At 41.0% G+C, this 22,164-nt stretch overlaps 1 protein-coding gene across 12 annotated transcripts in view; it reads left to right on the plus strand.

Annotated features, from left to right (window-relative positions):
- The window catches only part of EHBP1 (EH domain binding protein 1), a 231,399-nt gene that overhangs the window by 38,787 nt on the left and 170,448 nt on the right, over window positions 1-22,164 (plus strand). For all 12 annotated transcript variants that reach the window (XM_030021257.2, XM_030021255.1, XM_030021258.1 and 9 more), the window contains exons 4-5: window positions 6,515-6,610; window positions 16,886-16,939. In XM_030021257.2, the coding sequence (XP_029877117.1) occupies window positions 6,515-6,610; window positions 16,886-16,939 (150 nt within the window). The remainder of the gene's footprint in view (window positions 1-6,514; window positions 6,611-16,885; window positions 16,940-22,164) is intronic.

Consider the following 22,164-nt stretch of genomic DNA (forward strand, 5'->3'; position numbering starts at 1 on the left):
ATTGGGGGCCATAATACCCTTCTTTTTTCCAGGGATCCCATAAAGTTAAATTTTGGTGACATTCTGAGATGCAGTGATGGATGTCCCAGAAACTATGAGAAAAAAATAACAGCATTCAGTTTTGGGGGCTTTGTTTGTTAGTTTGTGGCTTGTTTGGGTTTTTTTTTAATAAGCAGCCCAATAGATAAGGCCAGAAACTGCTTGATGAGAAGGGGAAGAGGCTCTATCTGAGCATCATCTATTGTAAGCAGTGGATAAGGCAAGGTTTGGTGAAAGAAATGGCATGAATCATGTATTTAAGGAATATGTCATGAATGTGTACGTGTGAAATTAAGCTTGAACAGCTAGCCCAGTGCTAGAGAATGTTTCCTAGTGAAGACGAGTTTTTGCTCATTTTCTAAGCTTAGCAGTCTTTCTGTAGCTTTTTAGCAGTAATACTTGGATGCATAATTACAGTGTAACACGTGTGTGCTGATGAATTGGAAGACATTCATGGGAAGACCTGTGGGAATCTACTAGTTTCCTTGTCTACTCTCAAGGGAAATGGACAGCAATGGGTTGAACGAAGGCTGCCTGGCATTACCAGGGCTTTGAGCTTTCTTCTTTGGCATGTGCTGGGTTTTTTGGACTGCATCCCAGGATGGGAGTACGACAGGAACGTTGTTCGGGTGCCCAGCCTCTCTCTTTAACTGGAGGGCCAAGCACAGTGATTTCAAGATGATCGTGGGGATGCAAGCTGTAGTCTGGAGTACAGTCTTTAATTTGTGTCCTCCCTTTGTGATACTGAGCTATGGTACAGAAGAAGAAGCCATCCACAAACTGCCAGTTGAGGTTTCCTTTGGTGTGGGAGAATTGGCAGCTCTTCTCAGTCCATTCCTTTTCCAGCGGGTCTGTTAGCAACTGGATCATATTGACCTCTGGCTGTCCCCAGATGATGTATGGCTTTGGTGGGAGTCCTCGCATAGGGCAAATCGGAGCAATGCTTGGTCTGTACAAGCCACGCTGCTAGCATGGAGGCACCAGATGAAGGATCTGACTGCTTAATGTCAGCTCCTCCTCTTTGAGTTATTCATTAATTATTTTTTTTTTTTCTCTTCCTGTTTAAGTGTTCTGCCTGGATAACACTGAAGAAGAGGGATTATCCTTACAAGCTGAGCTGCCCTAGGCACTATTGGAGCCAGACAAGCTTCTGCTTGGCTCTTGTGCCCTGAACAGCCTGTCATAGAGACAAGTAGCAGAGCTGGTCTGATCATAGACAGTTGGCAAAAATTTTATCAGGGAAAGAAAAGCAGCAGCTCGCTGGCTCATGATAAAGCCACTTCTGGGGCCGCAGGTGAGGCATAATGATAGGTCTGTTTCTGACTTTGGCTTTTAAAAAACCAGGGCTTGGCTATAGGAACATATTTTTGATTCATAAATATAAACTGTTCCATAATTTGCAGGAAGCTTAAAATATTATGGTTGGCTTTAGGATCTTACGGGAAAGTAACTTGCAATTATGCTGCACAACAGGCAGGATGAGATGAGGTGGTAGTGAAGAAGGGAGAAAGCAGATGGGTAACGTAAAGCATCTGGAAGGGTAGGCTCTTGAAATAATGTAATGTTTTGGTTTTGAAGGGTCAGGAAAGAGGTTTTTGTAGAGACAAGGAAAAGCGTAAGCCCCAATAAACAGAGTTGGTCGTGATAAGAATGGCACATGTTGCCAGGTCATGAAATCCCCTACATACAGTGGCTTCCATAAGGTACTCTAGTTAGCTAATTTGCCTGCATCTGCCTTATTTTCTTCATGATGAAGTGATGAACAGCTGGTGGTGGCATTTATTAACTCCATGTTTGAAACCAAAGTTCCAGATTCGGGGCTGTGTTCAACTTTATCATTTTTAATTCATATTTAAAAGATCGTTCCGTTTATATTCTATCATCTAGACAGCTGAGCAGTGACTGTAAGGGAAGGTTTATATTCAGTGTCTCCATGTTTTGTTGTTTGTTCTTCCCCCCCACCTCCCCCAAGAACTGGCTAAAAAAATTCTGGTGTAGGTTTGGTAGGGTTTTTTGGTTTTGCTACCTCCCGTTCTTCCCTGTAAGAGGATAACACTGGATTTATAAATGTTTATACACTTTCTTATATTACAGAGAATTTATAGTAACTGTTTTTTTAGATTGGAGGAGAGTGTTTAAAAAAACCCAGTGTTTATAAAATTACCTGGTTTCTTCCAAGTTTTGCAGAAATATATTTGTATTTTGCTGTCCAAGTTTGCCTGCAGAGTGGGAGGCAGTTTCATATGGTCAAGGTCAGCCCCTTGGGTAATTATAAGGAAAGGTGGCGTACAAAAGGCAGCCCTTGGGTGAGCTAGTCTCATCTTCTTTTGTTCGATCAATGTATTGCCATATGTTGAACTAGATGGAGTAGCTTTATAGTCTTCTGTGACGTTTCACCATTTGGTACAAGAGTTTCAGCAATGCTGGGGTATGTTACTTTTGCAATTAAGTCCGCTCATAAAAGTAAGCCCAATCTGTGCTCTCCAGCAGACACTACTGGAAAACAAGACTGGAGTTTGTCTAGCCTGTGCATGAGGTGAGAGTGGTGTGTAAAACTGCTGTTTCATACAACGAAGAAGTGGACAGTTACCAAGAATGGAGAGACTGTACCTTGCTGATAGTAGCTTAAGTATTACTAATGTTGAGAATTTGCACACACATCAGAGCGCACTCTTTGTGTTTGAAATTACTGACTATTGAAGGCTGCTTGACAACAGATTGAGTATTTTCAGGAGTGTTTCACTAATTTTGAGTACAGTTTGTAAGCCCTTTGGTGTGTTGTATGTGCATTATCATATGGAGCACTTAACATTTTAATTATCTGGCCCCGTAAGTTGCTGATTTTGATCTATTTTTAAAGATTCTTTCCTTCTCAATGGAACCAGAGGCCAAAACTGCACAGGTACCAAGTCTGTCTTTCTAGGTCAAGTACAGCAGAATAGTTGTTGTGATGTTCACAACTTCATATATGGTACATTGCAAAGCAGGCTGTTTGGATTGTAACTGCTGTTGTTTTAGAGAGCAAACTGGGGAATGATCTCAAAACTGGGTAGCCTGAAGTGCCTGTGCAAGTCTGTAGGCTCACCTCCACGTCCTTTCTTAAACAGCATTCTTTCTCTAACAGTCATCAGTTTTGTGCCAGAGCAATGCTGTAGGTTGGACAATGTCATTCACAGCCCTACTCTATTTATAGGGTATTTCAGCAACCCCTCCTGTAGCTCCTGTTTCCTGATTTAAAAGAGCTTTCTTGCTATGTCATCTCTCATTTTCCACTGGCAGAAAAAGGGAGGAGTTGCCTTTCTCCTTGAAATGCATCAAAGCATTTCTGCTTCTCTTTCCAGGCCATGGCTCTTGCCCCTTGGATTTAGGAGATGAGTCCAGCAAGGGGAAGGCTGTGGGTGAGGCACCTGCTGCTGGCAGTCACTTCTGCTTAGCAGCTTCTGTCGCCTTGGCTTCAGAGACAAGGAGAGATGGCTAATGAAGACTAGAAGGAGATAAGGAAAAAGTGGGTCTAGAAGGCACAACCCAATGGGAAATCGAGTTGGAGACGAGGATTAGGGTGGAAATGTACTGCGCAGACGCAGTGCCTCACCTTGGCTGAGCCCTGGCAGCAATCCCCAGTCTGGAAGTATTGGCAATTCTGCTGCAAAGAGGTGGCCTGATCCAGCTCACATATCAAAGTCAAGGCTTATAATTCGGGAGTTGAAAAATTTTTTTTTATATAGGCCAGATGTAACTTCAAGAAATTGCAGCACAGAGGTCCCTGAAATGAGAAATATTGTGTTAGAATAACACTCTCCATGTTAATTTATCATCGATGTTACCCCTTCCTCTGCTTTCCCCTTTCCCTTTCTCCTTCTCAACAACCCAGATGTAGTTTTGATGTTATCTTTTTCTGTCATGCTGTTTGTGTGGTACAGTGTTTATTTTTCAAAGCCAAAGGAGGATTTAATAACATTCAGCTGATCACAGAACAGCTTTGCTTTAAAAGCTCATTAGCTGGGGCTTGTCTCCTGGTTGTTGCTTTCAGTGACATGCCTGACACAGTGACAGAAAATCATATATATATCCATGGGTGTGTTTATTGTTTCTTACTAACTCTCCTGGTGGGAGGCAGTGCTGATAAAGGGCTTGCAGTAAAGCTTTGCCTGCACCAGTGAATGCTTATTTTCTAGTTTGTTTTATAAATGGAACAAGTGATCCTCAGCTGAGCAGGCTGTCAGTGCCTGGATGTTGGACATTGCAAGTTTGACATAATTGTCAGTATGGGCCAAAACCAGCAGGAGAGCACAGGTTCCAGATACGCCATGAGCTCCTATTAGTTTTGTGAAAATTGGTATCTGGAAAGATGATGGAGTGCCCCTATGGAGTTTATCTTACAAGATGCTACATGAGCACAGGCTAGCTGTCAGGTGAGCGTGTGCCTGGCTGTGGATTGCTGCCTTGTGCCTGCTGAATATCCCCATCAGGCAAGCTAAGAATGATGGGGGGGACTGCGGGTCCTGTGGAAGGGAGACAGAAGCTAAAGCTTGGGTGGCTGTGGTGAGGATGACAGCTACTGTGGTGTGTTTTGCTGCTCACAAAACATCTTTTTCTTATAAAATACACTCACAGAGTAAAGCTATGAAGAGTCTTGTTTGCTCAGTTATTCAGAAATTCATCCTAGGCCTGCTTTAGAATAATGAGATTAGGCTGAAATTCATGGAGTTAAAAATAGTGGAAACTGGGTTCTTTCAAGTTGCTCTTTTTTTAAATTCCTTTCTTCGGATGCCCCAAGTCATGATTTAAGTTTACTCGGCAAGCACAAAGCATAAAACTTACTGAAATTTCTAATCTAATTAGGCATCTTCGGGAGCTGGGGTTTTAAGCAGAACACCAAAGATGGAAAAACTTGTGATAAAACCACAGGAGAGCTGACAATGTTCAGCAAGAAAATAAAAAATAACGGGATGGAAATGAGCATGCTGTGCACATGTAGCTGTGAAGGCAGGTAGGGCTTTTTTCTCTGGTGGCTGTGCAGGCTGGATTCTCCCTGTTCCTCAGCTTCACATCTCTTCCCAACTCCTCTGCCTCTCCCTTTGTCCTTCCTTTCCTTGTCCCTGCTGCCTTAGCAGTTATTGTCACCTGCAGTTAACCTGCAGACCTCTGCTTTGTGAGGATTGAGGGATTAGAGTAAGAGCAAGTCCACCGGAGGTACCTGTGATGCTACAGGCTCCAGTGAAAGCCCAGCTGAATGTAACAGGGCTCATGAAGCAGCATGCATGTGTGATGGGGCTGTCAGATACAAACCTGGCATCTGGAGCACACACTGCTTACAGTACACAGTGGCAGAGTTATTGCCTCTATGTGATTGAATGGGAATGTTTCACCATCTTTGTCTTTCCCACTTTGGTATAGCAAAGTCAAGTTTAAAGTTGCCCAGGCTACCTTAGGGTACCTGAGAACCTGAGGCACAAGTCCTACTAACCTTACCATAGCAAAAATTTATTCTAATAGCCAGTCTTAACCTGAAGTTCTGAGTGTTGGAAGGAGTATAAAACTGCAATGAGTGATGCTCTAGAAAAAAAAAAAAAAAAAAAAAAAAAAAAAAAGCCCAGTTAATTGGCTTCAGATAAGTGAATAGTTTATACATTCTTTCCTGATAAAACTTCCACAGATTTCTAATAACACCCCTGCTCCTCAGCAGTCACTTGTGCATCAGCATCCTTCCTTCATTTATCTTACAGCATCGCAAAATGGGTTAAGTTGAGCTTGGAAAAAAGCGTACTTCCACAACAGAAATGCTCATACATGGTTGTTTTCAGGACTAGCTGTTAAAATGTAAATACAGACCATACGTCAATCCAAATTGATACTCAAAGGTAGACAAGTTCTCAGTCTATTTAACTGTTGTTTTTTTCATTATCTTTTCTAGGTGTAGGTACCCCAGCATATTAAGTCTTAAGAATGTAAATGTTTTAGTAGCATTTAATCTGTATTATAAATCATTGTTTTCTTTTTTTTTTTCTTAAATAAAACTGTGGTTTTCCTCTATTTAGGTGTAAATGTGGTTAAGCCAGCACTGTGTGCTGTACTCATGTGTTCTTTAAATAAAAGCATTCCTTCATCTGGATAAAAACAAAATAAAGTTCAGCTTTCCACAGAAGCTCTGGCCTTACGGCCTTAATTTTTTTGCAAGGCTCTGACTGTCCTGACCTATGCTATGTACTTAAAAAAACAGAGTTTAGGACCTTGTGAGGAACAGCTTAGTTCAGTGGGGAAAAAAAAAAAAAAGCAGCCTGCTAGTGGTCTGAGTTTCCTTACTGTCATTCTTAATGATGTTCTTTATAGTGTTCAGCAGAGTCATAGGTTTAAGAACACAGCCTTTTTAGAGTCAGTGACATGTTACTTCTACCTACATGCACTGGGTCCCGTGGGAGTTGAGTCAGCACTTTTATAATGGCTTTAAAGATGACTGTTTCTTTTCTTCCTTTAGGCTCATAGCTGGCAGCCTGGAATCAAGAACCCATATCGTGGGGTGGTGGTATGGCCTGTTCCTGAAAATGTTGAAATTACTGTGACGCTTTTTAAGGTATGTTTTTTTTTAAAGCATGATCTTCCCTATTTCATAAACAGCATATGAAAAATTCTGTTCGGAAACATCAGATTATAATCACAAGGCCTAATCTTGCTGGGTTTAAGTCATTAACTGTACAACCTTATGTCCCCAGCTTAAATCTGGGAGAGAAGGATGGTCTGTTCCCTGCCAAAGCTTACTTTTGTAGTTTAGTTAACACACCAAAATATCCCATTGAGCTGATTATGGCGAGTCATTGGCATAGAATCTAGTACATGTGTAACTGTGCACGTAGTACGTGTGTCAGGGCTTGGCATGTGTTATAGTTTGGTTGGTTTTCTTTAAATACTGTAAGCCAGAAGTTGTCAAAACACAGCCATTTCTAGACTTCCTTGTTCAGTTGCCGTGCAGTGACCCTATTTCTTAATGCTATTGGCTAGGAAACAGAATCCAGCTTTTAATTTCACAGTATTTAGTATGCCACACAAACATCACAGTACTTGCGTGATTGCAATCGTAGGAGTGGACGTGGAGTATTTGAGTAGTACAGAGAATTATAAGATTTTATGGGGGATTTTTTTTAGGAACTGCATTTGTTCTGTTAAAAAAGAAGCTTATTTGTGTGGCTGTGAAGCAGGAGGAGAAATTGATGGTTATGCTAGAACTTATTTCCTAAATATCATTGAGCAAAGCCCTTTCTGCATAAAGACAAACAATACAGTTTTGCACGTGTGACAGTGTAGGTGGCTGCCTGTGAGGCTGAAGGTTTCTGGGATTTTCATTCCATTAGTTCGTTCTTATTCTTTACTCTGGTGTCTCCAGCTACGCTCTGGTTGTTCTTATTTTTAATTGCTCCCTTTACAGCTTAGGGCGACAGTGACATACTTTTTTCTAATTAGTAATATTTATATTTCTTTGTCTTGGGGACTTCCCTGAGTAACTGCTTAGAAGTGGCTTCTGGTTAACCTTAGAATGTGAATTTATTACTTGGTTCATTAAGCCTAAAAAGGGGTTTTCTCTTTTTTTTTGTGTGTCCTTGGGATCGCCAATGAACAGAAAGTTCCCAGGCTGCCAGTGATGCTAACTATCATAAATTTGTCTCTCTTAGCAGACACATAGTCTTCAACTGAGGTTCAAAAGTTCAGTAGTAAAAACTGTTTCCGTTTGCATGCTTCAAGGGCCTCTACTTGGATTAAGAAGTTAAACACCATTATGTGACTACGCTGCATGTCTGTAATCTGAATATGGTTATGTAATGCAGTAAATGTTATTTAATATTTTTAACATTTAAAGTGAAGCAGAAATATACGCAATTCTTGATTGTGTATGTGATAACACGTTACGTGAAGAATGAGAAATTTAGTTTCTTTTGGGTACAGCTCTGTGATGCTGTGGCTTTGGAGTAAAAGTGTCTCCCAGCCTTCTCCCTGCCATCCCACGCTTTTTATTCCTACTTACACTGCTTCAGGGCTATATTTTGTAGTACAGCAGAACGAACTTGTAGTTGTGCCACTGAAAGTGAGTGTGAGGGCTAGGACCTGACAGTGAGAGGAGAGAAGGGCCTCTGGAGCTGCTGTTAGGTATTACTACAGACTTAATTTTACCCAGCACTGTGATTCGTGCAGTTCTGTGTAAGTCCCTTTAGGAGCCACTCCCCTGCAAAGGAGAGCGACTGCTGAACGTTTGGCACTTTGCAGTAAGTACACTTAGCGTGGCTGTGTTGTTTAAGGAACAGTAGTTGTCCTCTTTCATTACAACCTGAGAAGCAAAGGGAAGCTGCTGACTCCACGTCCATACTGGCAGAGCCCACTGATGGGAGCAGGTTTCTCCGACAGAGCTTTGTAGCAATCACAGATAACAAATTAGCACCGTGGTGCCATTTGAAATGGAAGTGCAGGGAAGGTAAAGAGCGGACTCCAGAACAGACAGCTATGTGTTTTGGGAAATGAGTCACACAGTAGTGGCTGTGCATTCATAAGTGGCTGTTGAAATGTGTTGCTGGTAGGATTAGGAGATAAGTCGAGGTTTCAAGTGCTGATGAGAATGTTAAGAATACCCTCTCCAGTAGTCACCCGTGGACACTGGAGAGCAGGCTAGCAAAGTGCCTGTGATCAGTCAACAGACAAGATATTTTGCATTATCTGCACATCCCTATTTTGGGTGTTATCTTGTTTCCAACAATGTATTTGTAATTCTTAGGCAGGCAGAGCTAAGTATTGAAGAGACTATAACCTTCATTTAGAAAACTTTTTTTTCAAATAAATAAAAACTTTTTGTTTCATTTCGCTTAATTCTGGGCTGCTGGTAAAACTTCATAACGCTCTGGAGTCTAGTGGGGAAAAGCATCAAATGGATGTATTGATTCAGCTTCCCTTGACTAGCTCTAGCTCCTGCCCATCCAGCCAGCTGAAGTGCTAATTACATAAAAAGTTCCATCTGTTCTGAAAGTTTAACTTCTTCCTTTGCCATGCTCTACATTGATGTTTGGTTATGCCTTGGGTTTGTTTTTCCACCAAAATGGGGAGAAAGAAGCATTGTGAAACAATAAGCCTATTGTGCATTTTAAGTCCATGACTTGTTGTGCTTTCATGGAAAAATCCACAAATGCCAGAAAAGCTAGCTGAATTCCCATTTTTTGTTGTTTCCATGGTTGCACTCCAGAAGTTCATTTTTAGAGTCCCTGCATTAGCAAGGTTTAACCTTCATATATGAAAGCTTGTATACTTTCCTGTGGTTTTATGTACAAACGCATACCTGTATGAACTGAGAGAGATTTTAAATGAGAAATTTTCACTGCCAAGCAAGCCCAGTGCTTTTAGCAAAGCTAAGTGAACATCAACTGTACTACGAGGATTTAAATTGCAACATCATTATTTTCTAGCTTAAAAGCAGAGTGAACTTCCCAAGCAAAAATGTTTGTTCTTCTGGAGCAAGCATGGACTTTGCTTCATTGGATTACAAAAAATGCTTGTTTTGTCAGTGATATACATGGTTTATCACACCAGTGTACTATTGCAACAACAGGGAGGATTACCAGCTCTTCATTCCAAAGTTTGAAAAAGAGATTTTTTAAGGCATAGCTTTCTGAGCACACAGAAGATTATTTATGAGTAAAATAAGAATAAAATAGATGATAAAAGGAGACTTGTATTGTTGAAAGTATTCCTGTCCCCACATATATCTCAGAGTAAACCCTATACCACCTTTCTTAAAAGCCTGAGTCAATCATGTGCTTTGATTATAGCGCAATAACTGGCCATGCACTAGCAGGAGCACTGCAGCAGAGCCAATATATTGTCTCAGGGAAGGAAGAAAAAAACCAAAACAAAACCCTTCAATAAAGCTATTTCCCAGAAGCAAGGAACAAATCCAGGTTCAGAATGTACTTGTTTCACTTTAGGAGAGAGCAGTGGCTTGACCAGACACTATGGAGGATATTCCATAGGAGGGAAAAACAGCCCTGTAGGCAAGACAATATGTTGTTGTGTGTCAGATACAAAAATCATAAGCTCAGGGAAGTGAGCACATTTGCACACTAAAAAATTAAATGTCCAGGGTTAATGTGGGGACTAATTGTAAAAAAAAATATTTAAAAAAAAAAAAAGTCAATCCTTGTTGCCTTTCTAGCCCAGAGGCTTTAGAAGAAAGTGTGAGCTGTCACGAGCTTGGTGTGGTGATGTACAAGGACAGTTCTGTTGGTGTGCTCAGAGCTCCCTGCTTTCTGGAAGCTCAACAAAAGCTGACCAAGAGTTGTATGTGATTTTCTAGACTAATCAGACCTCTGGAAGCATCATTGAAAGCGACAAGAATTGGGTCAAACTTCGAGTCTTCTGCAGCTTCAAACAGCCAAGTACAAAAGCTGAGGACAGATGCTGGAGTGCCCAGAGCATCTGCTATAGGTCACTGGTAGAGGAAGATCACAAACCCTGTCATCATATGATTTGATTCAATATGACAGTCCTTAAGTAGTTATTCCCCAAGAAGAAAGACCAAAGATTAAGGCTGGTATGAAGTGATCTAATTGAAAGGCAAGCTTTAAAAGCCAGGAAAGCTTAGGGAGGAGGCACAGGGAAGGAAGGGAGGAAGGGACTAACAGTCTGAAGATCTTCCCCATCCACTCTGGCTGCTGATTAGGAGAAGGAGCAGTCCCTAGTTTGCTGATATGTCTTCATTCCTATTACAAGAGATACAGAAGTAACTCTGAAGATAACCTAAACTATTGGAGAAAGAGTTACCTTTCTTCAGTCTTCTGAAACCACCTTATACACTGCAGAAAGGATCTAGTCCTCGACAAAGCTCCTTGCAGAATGGACTGATGATGGACTGATGAACGGAGAACAGAAAAATGTGACAGACGTGTTTCTTGTTGCTCTTCCCTTGCCTGAGCCCAGAAGAGTTGTCTGGTTTTGGGTAGTTGGCATGTGGATGGGCAGAACGGGGTCACAGAAAGAAGTTGATGGGTAAGATTGCAGAGAAAAGTGTGTGGGACTGAACTTTTTGAGGGCCAACATATCTCTAGAAAAGTAGGCAACACAGTAACTGGGAAAACGTGAGCTGGGCTAGGTTTTCACAGGCAGACCAAAGTGTGGTACTGATCTTGAGAGTTGGAGAAATAATTATCTGAGAGTCTCACTGTATGAGAACCTGTTGTGGTTTGAGACCAGCTGGTAACAAAGCACCTCATGGCTGCTCTCTGACTCCTCTCCCTGCCCCCAGCCCAGGTGGGATGAGGAGGAGAAAATATAATGAAAGGCTTGTGGGTTGAGACAAGGACAGAGACGGATCATTCACCAATTATGGTCACAGGCAAAAACCAGACTCAAGTTGGGAAAAAAACAAAACCAATTTCATTTTCTACCAATCAAATCAAAACAAGGATAATGAGAAGTAAACCCCAAATCTTAAAAACACCTTCCCCCCCACCCCTCCCTCCTTCCCAGGCACAGCTTCACTCCTGGATTCTCTACCTACCCCTGCAGCAGCACAGTGGGATGGGGAATGGGGGTTGGGGTCAGTTCATCACACGTTGTCTCTGCTGCTCCTTCCTCCTCAGCGGCAGGACTCCTCACACTCTTCCCCTGCTCCACTGTGGGGTCCTCCAACAGGACACAGTCCTCCATGAACTTCTCCAATGTGAGTCCTTCCCATGGGCTGCAGTTCTTCACAAACTGTTCCAGCGTGGGTCCCTTCCATGGGCAGCAGTCCTTAAGGTGCAGGCTGCTCAAGCGTGGGCTTTCCCATGGAGTCACAGCCATCTTTGGGGGCATCCCCCTGCTCCAGCATGGGGTCCCCCATGGGCTGCAGGTGGGCATCTGCTCCACCATTCCACCTCCATGGGCTGCAAGAGGACAGCCTGCTGTCTCACCACAGGCTGCAGGGGCATCCCCTCCTCTGGCGCACCTCCTCCCCCTCTTTCTTCACTGACCTTGCTGTCTGCATAGGTGTTTGTTTCACATCCCACTCCCCTCTCCACTGCAGGTTTCCCTTAAGTCTGTTATCCCAGAGGTGCTACCACCATCACTGATGGGCTTGGGCTTGGCCTTGGCCTTGGCAGAGGTGGGTCCATCTTGGAGCCGGGGAAGCTTCTAGCAGCTTCTCACAGGAGCCACCCACCCCTGCAGCCCCTCCCCTGCTACCAAAACCCCACCTACCCAAAACAGAACCGTAAGATGATGCCCTCTCCTTTGCACAGTTCCCTACTATTGGCTTCTCACCTGAGTGTTACTTTTGAATGCTAAAGTCATCTGACCAGAAAAAAAAAAAAAAAGGGTAGGGGGAAAAAAGAAGGCTCTAAAACTTAGTTGAAGATACTGAAAAGAAGTGTCATGCTAAGAGATGAATGCATATGGAAAGAGAAACAGGAAAATGGGGCCCATCTCTTGATATTAAGAATGACGATTCTTTTTTTATACAATAAAATGAGGAGGAACAAGCAGCTGTTCAATCCATTTGTCCAGATACAGTTCTCAATTCAAGGTAAAACCATAATGAATGTTGGTAGAGTGTAGTTCTGCGTCTGTGGTATGTTGGTAAAGAAAAAGAGCATTATCAAAAAGATGGCTCTTGCCAACTCCCTTTGTGTTACAGCGAGGTATGAGGTGGTTTCAGGCTGAGTAAAATACTGGAGACAGTTTGTTCCTTGAGTTTTTTAGGTAATTCTCATTATCCTTTGCTTTCAGGAAGGAGGATGGGAATGAGGTCTGTTTGTAACTCTTGTCTTTAGGTGTTCCCAGCTGCACATTTTCAGTGATTACTTATATCTGCTTGCAGGTGAGGTGAGGTTTTGCGTGCTGTGTTATCAGGGAGGACTTTCGTACAGTGAAAATTTCAAAGGCTCTATAACCATTACTTCTAGGGTTATTCTTCTTTGCAATGGCCTTTTTTTTCCCTAAAGAGTAGTCAGCTGTATAGTCCTCAAGTAATAGTTTGCTAAATTCATCGCATGAGTTTTATGTGGGAAATGAATGGAGAATAAGGGTTAGCCAGGGAGGGGAAGCATGTGGTGTTATGGGGTTTTTTTACTGGTATTTACCATCTTCAAATCCAAAATAAGATGAAAGATTAGCCAGATTTATAGAAACATCACTTTTTATGGAGACCACACATGGAAATGTTAGCCCAAAGGGTCAAATGGTGGATGCAATAGAAATTGTGTTGTAACTATAGTCCTAGAAGTATCTGTTAATGCTGACCACGTAATAAAGTTGTAAGTTGGCTAGAAGTAGGACTATGCATGCTGCTCCCTGGGCTTCTAAAAAAAGCATTTTAGTAAGAAGAGTGAAGCCACTTACCTGTCTGTTCCAATGAAATGCTAAGGCTTATGTGTATAAGCTTATTCAGGGTTTTTTGTTTCTAGCGGCATTTTAAGACTAACAAGAAATGTGGCTTTTAAAAAAAAAACATGTCTGGATTTTTCTTTAAATTGGAAATATCTTACACATAGGCAAAGTGTCCATATCTTAGTATATTTCATGCTCTCTGAACTTTTGGTAAGGCTGTTCATTAGAGAAGTCCTTGAAGCTTTTAAATTTTATTTTTTATTCTGGGTAGTTGGTAGGGAGTTTGGGGGTAATACACTCATGTTTATTTTTCAAAAGTGTTCACAGCTCACTTTCAAGTGCATGCTAAAGTGTTGAATATTAAGAATTCTTTTCATTATAGAGTATTATTTTGCTCTATCAGATTATCAGAAATACTCAGCAGAGCACCTGATTCTGTAGCCTTCAGAGGTGTGAATCAGTTCTATTGCCATTGATAGAAGAGCTTTGTTTTTCTTTATAGATAATTGCCTTGCATGAACAAAACAATGATTGTTTTGTTTGTTACATGGGATAAAATATGGGGCCCTGACTTTGCAAGCAGTTTTAGGTAAACCTGCAAGCTTGCGTTAGTAGCTTTTGGGAGAGTTATGAAAAAAATTGAGCAGGATGAAATATTTAAGAGTTCAGTCACTTATTATGGAGTAGCTTATTAAAACATAAAGTGATTAATGATCCAATTAAATCTCATTATGTCATTTTATGCTGTATCAAAGGAAGCAATTAAACAAAAAGGTAATTGCTCCAGGTTAACTCTTGAAAATGATAAGTATTTAATAGCTGGATTACAGAAAATTAGATCTTCAGAATTTATATATGTCGTGGTTTAACCCCAGCTGGCAACTAAGCACCACACAGCCGCTTGCTTACTCCCCCCAGGTGGGATGGGGGAGAGAATTGGAAGAGTAAAAGTGAGAAAACCCGTGGGTTGAGATAAAGATAGTTTAATAAGTAAAGCGAAAGCTGCACACACAAGCAAAGCAAAACAAGGAATTCATTCACCACTTCCCATGGGCAGGCAGGTGTTCAGCCATCTCCAGGAAAGCAGGGCTCCATCACGCGTCATGGTGACTTGGGAAGACAAACACCGTAACTCCAAATGTTGTGTCCCGTCCCCCCCTTCTTCTTGCCCCAGCTTTATATGCTGAGCATGATGTCATATGGTCTGGAATATGCCTTTGGTCATTTGGGGTCAGCTGTCCTGGCTGTGTCCCCTCCCAAATTCTTGTGCACCCTCAGCTTCCTTGCTGGTGGGGTGGGGTGAGAGGCAGAAAAAGCCTTGACTCTGTGTAAGCACTGCTCAGCAGTAACTAAAACATCCCTGTGTTATCAACACTGTTTTCAGCACAAATCCAAAACATAGCCCCATACTAGCTACTATGAAGAAAATTAATTACTCCAGCCAAAACCAGCACAACATAGGATATAGCAAACCAGCAGATATTGTGCACTTCATTTACATAATGCAGAATTCCACAAACCTGATTAATGTGATGGATATATAATTACATAATCTGATGTTTACAAGTGCATTAATTGGAACACAGAGATACCTCAGTATAATTTTGTATGTATCTACTTGCCTGTCTATCCTTATGGCTAATGGTGCAGTATGTTTTTTACACCCATTTGCAGTATTTAAATTATTCTGATTTTTTAAAAAAAATCTAAAAAGATTTATTCATATATCAAAATGAATCATCAGTTTTGACATAAGTTTCTAGTACCATCTTATATTTTTTCATTGAAACTACATCCCATTGTTGGAGTAATGCATTTTAAAATGCATATTGCATATGACACCTGTGGTTGTAGCTGTTAACTATATAGCTAATGATGGTGCCAAGAGTATGATGTGGCGCTGAATTTCCTCCGTAAGCACGTCGATGCCCAGCGGGATGACTCCTGCAAGGAGAGCCAGGGTTTTACTCGAGGTCTGCAGAGCAGTGAACCCACTTTGCTGGATTTTGTAGGAAGGACTGCGCTGGAGGAGATAGGATGATATCCTCTTAGAAATGTTACTGCAGCTCATTCAAAGAGGAGGTTTATTTAAGAGCACAGTTTCCAAGATTTTGCATCCTGGAAAAAGAAAAAAATAATTCTTTTTGCTGACTGTTTATGCTGTAAGCTCATTACTTATAAAATCTTTTGTTTTGAGTATTTGATGAGAACTAGTTAGAAGAATGAGCTGTAGACTTTAAGGCAAAACTAAGCTAAACAAGGATGGTTAAAGGAAAGACTAAGATAAGGTGAGTTGAAAAGGTTGAATGTGAGGCATGTAGCATTCTGGAAAGAAAGGAAAGATGGTACTAACAGAGATAAACAAAGTAGAAGCAAAATATCTCGATCCATTTTGTTAATTTACAGCAGCAAGATGGAACTGGTGCAGTGTTTGTTGTAGTATCATGAACAGGCTCCAAATAATAGCAAGAAAACTCTGCAGGTGCTGAGGGGTCTCATATGATGAAGGCAAATGCTGATTATGGGGATGTGACATTTATCTGCAAGTGTCTATAGCATGTAAGTGTTGGAGGCAAAGGAGTAATTGAGTGGTTTCCTATAACTAGAAATAATAGGATAAAATTGAGGTATGGCAAAATGAGGCTTCATGTCAGAAGAAAGCCTAAAGCCACATTCTCTTAGTGTGAGAAGCTGTTCTGCAAGAAGAATAGAAGCTATTTTGTTACAGTTGGTCAGAACTAGGATTGGATGATAAATTAATGATATTTAAAAACAAAGGTAGTTTTTAAAGTAGGATTCTTGATAGAGGCATGAAGGGGATGATTTAATGTCTCCACCTTTATCTTAATTTCAGACAAGCACAGTACAGACTACACCACTGGATTGAAAGCTCATTAAATTGGAAACAAATGCACAATATAAGAACCTGGTTATTTATCTTCCTGGTGATTAAAATGTTTTTTGATCCTTGCATGTGATGTAATAGAAGTGTTGTAAGGATAGGTATTGAAATTTGCAGTGAAATGAGGTAGAAGCCATGACTTTGTGTCTCCACTCATGCTGATGGAGTCTGGGTACAAGGAGGTTGGGGTGATGATTTTGATGCCTGCTGTAGGTGTATGTCTTCTCACACCAAGCAGTGGCTTCCTCCACTGTTCTCTGCAAGATGTAGATTTGTTGTGTTTGTTTGGGAGGTGGAACTTAAGAATTAGTGAGCTTTATCTGGTTTTTTTTGCCGTGGATGAAAGGAAATAGAATTACAGGCCTTTATCAGAATAAACCTCATATTTGTATCTGTAGGAGCCTATTAAATCTGCACTGGCAGTTTTACACCAATTTGCTTGTCGTCTTACTGACATCCATTGAAGTCTACATCCCAGCTAAAATATTTCCCTCTGTCATCTTTAGTGGGTAAAAATATTTCTCTGAGTATATGAAAATCTTGGCTGAGTTGCAATTTCTTGCACCCTGGATTGTTTTTAGACTTAAGTTCTCTGGTTTGTTTTTCTAGGATCCCCATGCTGAAGAGTTTGAAGACAAAGAATGGACGTTTGTCATAGAGAATGTAAGCTGGAATGTTGTTATGGTTTTTTTTATACATGTAAGACTTAATCATTTAAAAGATTAAAGGGTGTCCAAGTGCTGACAAAGGCTCGAGTAAAATTTGAGCTGCTGAACCACAGTAAAGCCTTGCTCTGTAGTAATAAAGGCTTATTAAAATACCTATTGTTATGTTACAATTAAAATACAGGAGAGGGGAGTACTATACTACACTGCTTAAATTCCTTCCCTGTAAATATCAGTCTTCCTTGCATTATTTGCCTATGAGCAATGGAGTAAACAAGTTAGAGCTGGGTTATGACTCATGGTTTTATGGGTTGTGACACATTATTTTTCTATGAGCAGGGGAGTGAACATGTCAGAGCTGTGTTATGACATTTGTGCATCCCAAACAGCAGCACACCCTTCCTGGTTTCAACTGCTGCTCTTTAGTGAAGAGCGCAGTTTCAACACCTGCGTTTTATAGGTGAGGTAACTGAGGCAGGGCAGAGAGGTGGGACCAGCCACGGTCACCTAAGCGAAGAGCAAGAGAGTCATGATGTGCCCCCTGCTCCCTGGGATCCCAGTCTCACTCTCTCTGCACGGGGGAGCTCTCTTGTGCACCCAGTGAAAACCCAAAAGGTGGCTCCTGTGACTCTTGACTCCTCTGAGTCAGGAGCTCCCAGAACTCACCAGAGAGCTGAGCTCCTGAGGGCTGTACAAACAACACACTTTGTCAAACAGCAGGGCTTACTTGACATTGCATAGAGCAAGTGCTTCATGAAGTACTTTTTTTTTTCCTTTCTGTTCTCGGTGTTGGGCTGCAGTTTCTGCTCTGGGACTGCCTGGGCCCAAAAATGGGGGAGCTGCTCTACTGGGAGTTACCCTGAAGAGGAAACTTCTTTTTGAAATACATTTAAAAGGACTGTGGTATCAAGACTGTGTTTATCTCTCAGTAATATAGTTTCATTATGGATGGACTGTTTCTCAGTAACATGATTTAGTTTTTATTTATGTTGGTTTTTAAACAAAAAAAAAATACTGCTCTTCTACTGAATCATAGTAGTGCCACACAGCACAGAAGTATGGGGAAGCAATGGAATTTGCATGTTATCTTTTTTGCCTAAAAATGCTGCTTTTTCTTTCTTGTCAATATCAGAAGTGATTTGGATGTCCAAAGCTAAGGTTTATTCTGGTCACCAGTGACTGAACATTTAGAAGGGCTGAAAGCAAAGTGCTTCATTTATACTTTTGTTTTTAAATGTCAAGTTTCTATTTTTGTTTGAGACTTACGAACACAAAACAAAGTTTAGTTACTGTTTCCTGGGGTTTCCTTTTCTTTCTCACTTAGTTTATTTTAATCAGGGAAGTCTCCATCACCAATTGTCACTGTACAAGTTACTCGGGATAAAACAATGTATTTCTCAGGCAACCCCTCTGGGTATAGTTGGGTTTCCTGTGACGTTGCAGCAGATTTTTTTTCAGACGTTTATAGTGGGCATGTCGACTTCATGTCCTGCTTTATAACACATTGCTTTTTTTCACGTGTCATTGTATGATATATAGAGGTGGCAGTAGTACAGCCGCTGCATGCTGTTCTTGCTCTCTGCCTCAAGTCTTCTCCGAGCTGCAGTAATGCTTGCAGGGTGGGAGGTTGCTTCGGTTGCTGTGCCCCAAAGCATGCAGCCTCTGCCAGAACAGATGGAAACAGTTCCAGTATATATCAGTGATGGAGCAATCTTTTGTTATGTGCAAACTTATTCTTTGTGACCTTAATTATGCCATTAATTCATCCCATGAGAACTGCCAAATAGTCGCTGGTAGGTAGATATTTATTCTTCAATTAGAAAGTGTATAAATACTATCCGCAGAATAATAAATTTGATAAATAGTTTTACTGCAAAAATTATCAAGAGCTAAAGCAACTATAAAACTGGTTGTTTTTAATACCCTCTCCTTTTGTGGTTTTGTTGTTGTTGTTGTTGTTTGGTTTGGGTTTTTTTTTTGATGAAACAATACAGGAAGCTGTAGATACTGCCAAAAAAAATCTGGTCTGCAAACATACTTGAAAATATGGAGAAACTCTTTTCCAAGAGTAACAGCTCCACTTAGTGGTGGATGAAAGTATGTTCATCTGTTCGAGGAAGTGACAATGATCGAACGGCTGGCTGAAACGAGAGCACAAACCGCCTGCTTGTTCAAAATCTGGGAGCGGGGGAGACAGGAGGTTGATCTCCTCCCTGCTTAAATTGTCGACGTGTACCCCCTTCAGGTTTAACATATGGCTTTCCTGGTTTTAAAGGAACATATTTGTCATTGAACCTGACAAGAATAAGTCACAAGTGCGGGGACATTTACAGTCCTTTGTGGGATTTTCCTTGTTGTCCAAGTACGTTCTCTGCCCTCAGAGGCTGCAGGGTTTCCCTTCCTCCTTGGTTAGCAGCACTCAGAATGCAAAATAATGAAGCCTGAAGTTCATGGACGTTCTTTCATTATGAAGCAATCTGAATTTGGCTAAAAACATTTCTTTTGAGCTTTTAAAAAATTATTATTAAAAATCAGTCTCCAAAATAATTTTGTAATGCTTCAGTGTGGCTGAGCAAGGACTAGCTAACAGAGATATTCAGCTGAAGTTTGAGGCCTCTGTTGGCAGACATTACCAAATTCAAAACAAGATTATTCTGGACTTTCAGGTGAAATTTTAAGTAGTGGTGAGGTGGGGTGATTTGTGCAAGATGACCATTCTGTAAGTGAATATGAAGCAAGATATTTGTTTCTTGGGGGTATTTTTGGTGGTGGTGTGTTTGGGTTTGGGGGGTTTTGTTTTGGGATTTGTGTGTGTGGTGGTGTTTGGTTTTCAATCCTGCAAATATGTGTACTTTGTGTTCAAATTGTAGGGTTTTTTCCCTAACTGTATTTATTCTTAATGTCTTAGCCAACCCTGTATTTGTATTCTAGTAAGTGAACCTTCATCATCTACTGTAAGTCTAATCCATAAATAATTTGATCATAGCATGGTTTCTTAATATTTAAATGTCGATATTAATTTTCCCTCAGCCTCATCTATGTCTTTATCTCCTTCACAGTTGCATTCTTTATATATTTACTGCTAACTTTCTTTTCTCTAATTTCATCTTTGTTTAGCCAGACTCTGTGTATTTGGTTATCTGTTTTTTCTTCATGAGGCAGTTCTTTGTCTTGTTTTTGTTGCTCTTCTGAATAATCATATTGGATCTTCAGATTGGCTGTTTCAAGTTGGAGAGCAAGAAATTCATAGCTAAGAATAAGACTTACCCATCTGTGGAGAGGTAATAGGCTTTCAAACTCTTATGGATTGGCGTTAGTTTATCTTGCCTATTCAGTTTAGAGAACAAGTACTAGTCACCTTCCATTTAAAAATATGAGCCATTTCCTCTAGTTATTTTTCTCTCATATTATTCCTAAGGGTAATTTGATCATGTGCTGTTTCCACACTTGGTTCCTTTCACTGTCTGAGCTCAAATTTCCAGTGTTAATTTTTTCAGCATTAAATTCTAAATTCTCTTATGAATTGCTTTCTTGGGGTTTCTGGTGTACCAGTGCTCAACAAAGCTTCCACATGGCAATAGACTCTATAGATACCAGGGAAGACTCTCACAAACAGCATTAATGCCTCCATCAGACTTTCTGCGGGGTTTCCATGCTCTCCTATTTAAGTAAAAGAACAGTGCATGTTTCCAAATACATCTTTGTCTTTTAGCAGTAAGATAGTTTTTAAGTGAAGTGGTCTGTGCTGGGGCAATTGTGAAGCATCCCCTCAGAGGTGCCAGGGGGAGGGTAGCTGATGAGTTTTAGTCAACTTGAAATGAAGCCTGTGTCTCTAAGAAGAGCTCAGCTGACCTGAAGTTTGGGCTGTGTTTCTTGATCTCTGCAGATTGCCTAGCAAATGGAAGAAGAAAGGGACAGGAGGGAAGAGTGAAGGTTTAAATTGGTCCAAATATGTTAAATCTTTCACTGGCTCTATGTACAAGAACTTTGTCTAAAGTAAAGGTAGCTGAAGTGATGGAAAAAAGTCATTTTGCTTCATAGCATGCTCAAAGCATGGAAAAGCACATAAGAACATCCATTGAGGATGGACCACCATATTTGCCTGTTTGCTGACAGCTTTGTAGACAGCTACCTCCTACATTCTTAAATGAAATAGAAAAATTCATGAGATGTTTTCAAAGGGTAAAGGATTTGGTGTATGAAAGAACTTTTTCCAGCTTTTTGTAGAAAATGTGTTTTGAGCCCAGATTTGTATCTCTAATAGCTAATAAATTGGTTACTAATATATTCCAAGGTTCATAGTAGGCTTCTCTATCCTCCCTCCTGTGCCTTGTGTTTCACCTTTGTATATAGGTTATTCAGGGGGCCCAGGCTTGTGGTGAGTGAGCCCTTTCCAGTAACATTGATGTAATCAGGGCACTGGCAATCACTGCTGTATCCCTTATAGTAACCATGCTCTGCTTTTTACATGGCAGGCCTATTAAAACATGGTCTTTGCTAACACCAGAAGAGGACATCCCAGACCTACTAATTTGGCAAATGAATGGAGAAAAATGCCCCACCTGTTTTTGAAGCTTTGCTCGTAGATTCAACTAGGCTGAGGCTGGAGGCAGCCTCACCTGGCCTGTCCTGTTGCCTCAAAGCAGCATCATTCCAGGGAAACACTTGCCTAAACTGTTTTTAAAAACTTTTTAAGATGGGGTCCCTGCAGTGTCTCCAGGCAGTCTGTTCCAGTGCTCCATTGTCCTTGCTGTTGGGAATTGTTCTGGCCTAGATCTCTGTTTATACAGTTTAAGGCTGCTATTTTTTGTCTTGCCAATTACAGCTATGGAGAACAGATTCTGCTTTCTGTGTGGCTGGAGGCTCCCTCCTTTCTTCTTGCCTCTGACTAATCAACCACAATAATGCGATAGTGGTTACACATGGGATTTCATTTCCCTCGATTGCATTAGCAGATCATTAGCATTCTCTTTCTAAGGACTCATTTGTGTGAGCGAGTGTTCCCTGTCCTGCTCTGCTTGTGCTGCCCATTGCCTTCAGGGTCAACCAGCACCCAGCTCTGCCTGCACACCATCACCTGCCTGGTGAAGCACTGCCCTGAATTTCTAGGCTGTTCTTGTATCGAGATCTTAGAAACTGAACTCGCTTCTACATCTGTCCTTTCTAGAGGGTCTTCCAAAATGTTTTGACAACCATTTTAGACCACTGTTTTCTAATAGTGCC

Source organism: Aquila chrysaetos, chromosome 8 (assembly GCF_900496995.4).
Source record: "Aquila chrysaetos chrysaetos chromosome 8, bAquChr1.4, whole genome shotgun sequence".
In the NCBI taxonomy this organism is placed as follows: domain Eukaryota; kingdom Metazoa; phylum Chordata; class Aves; order Accipitriformes; family Accipitridae; genus Aquila; species Aquila chrysaetos.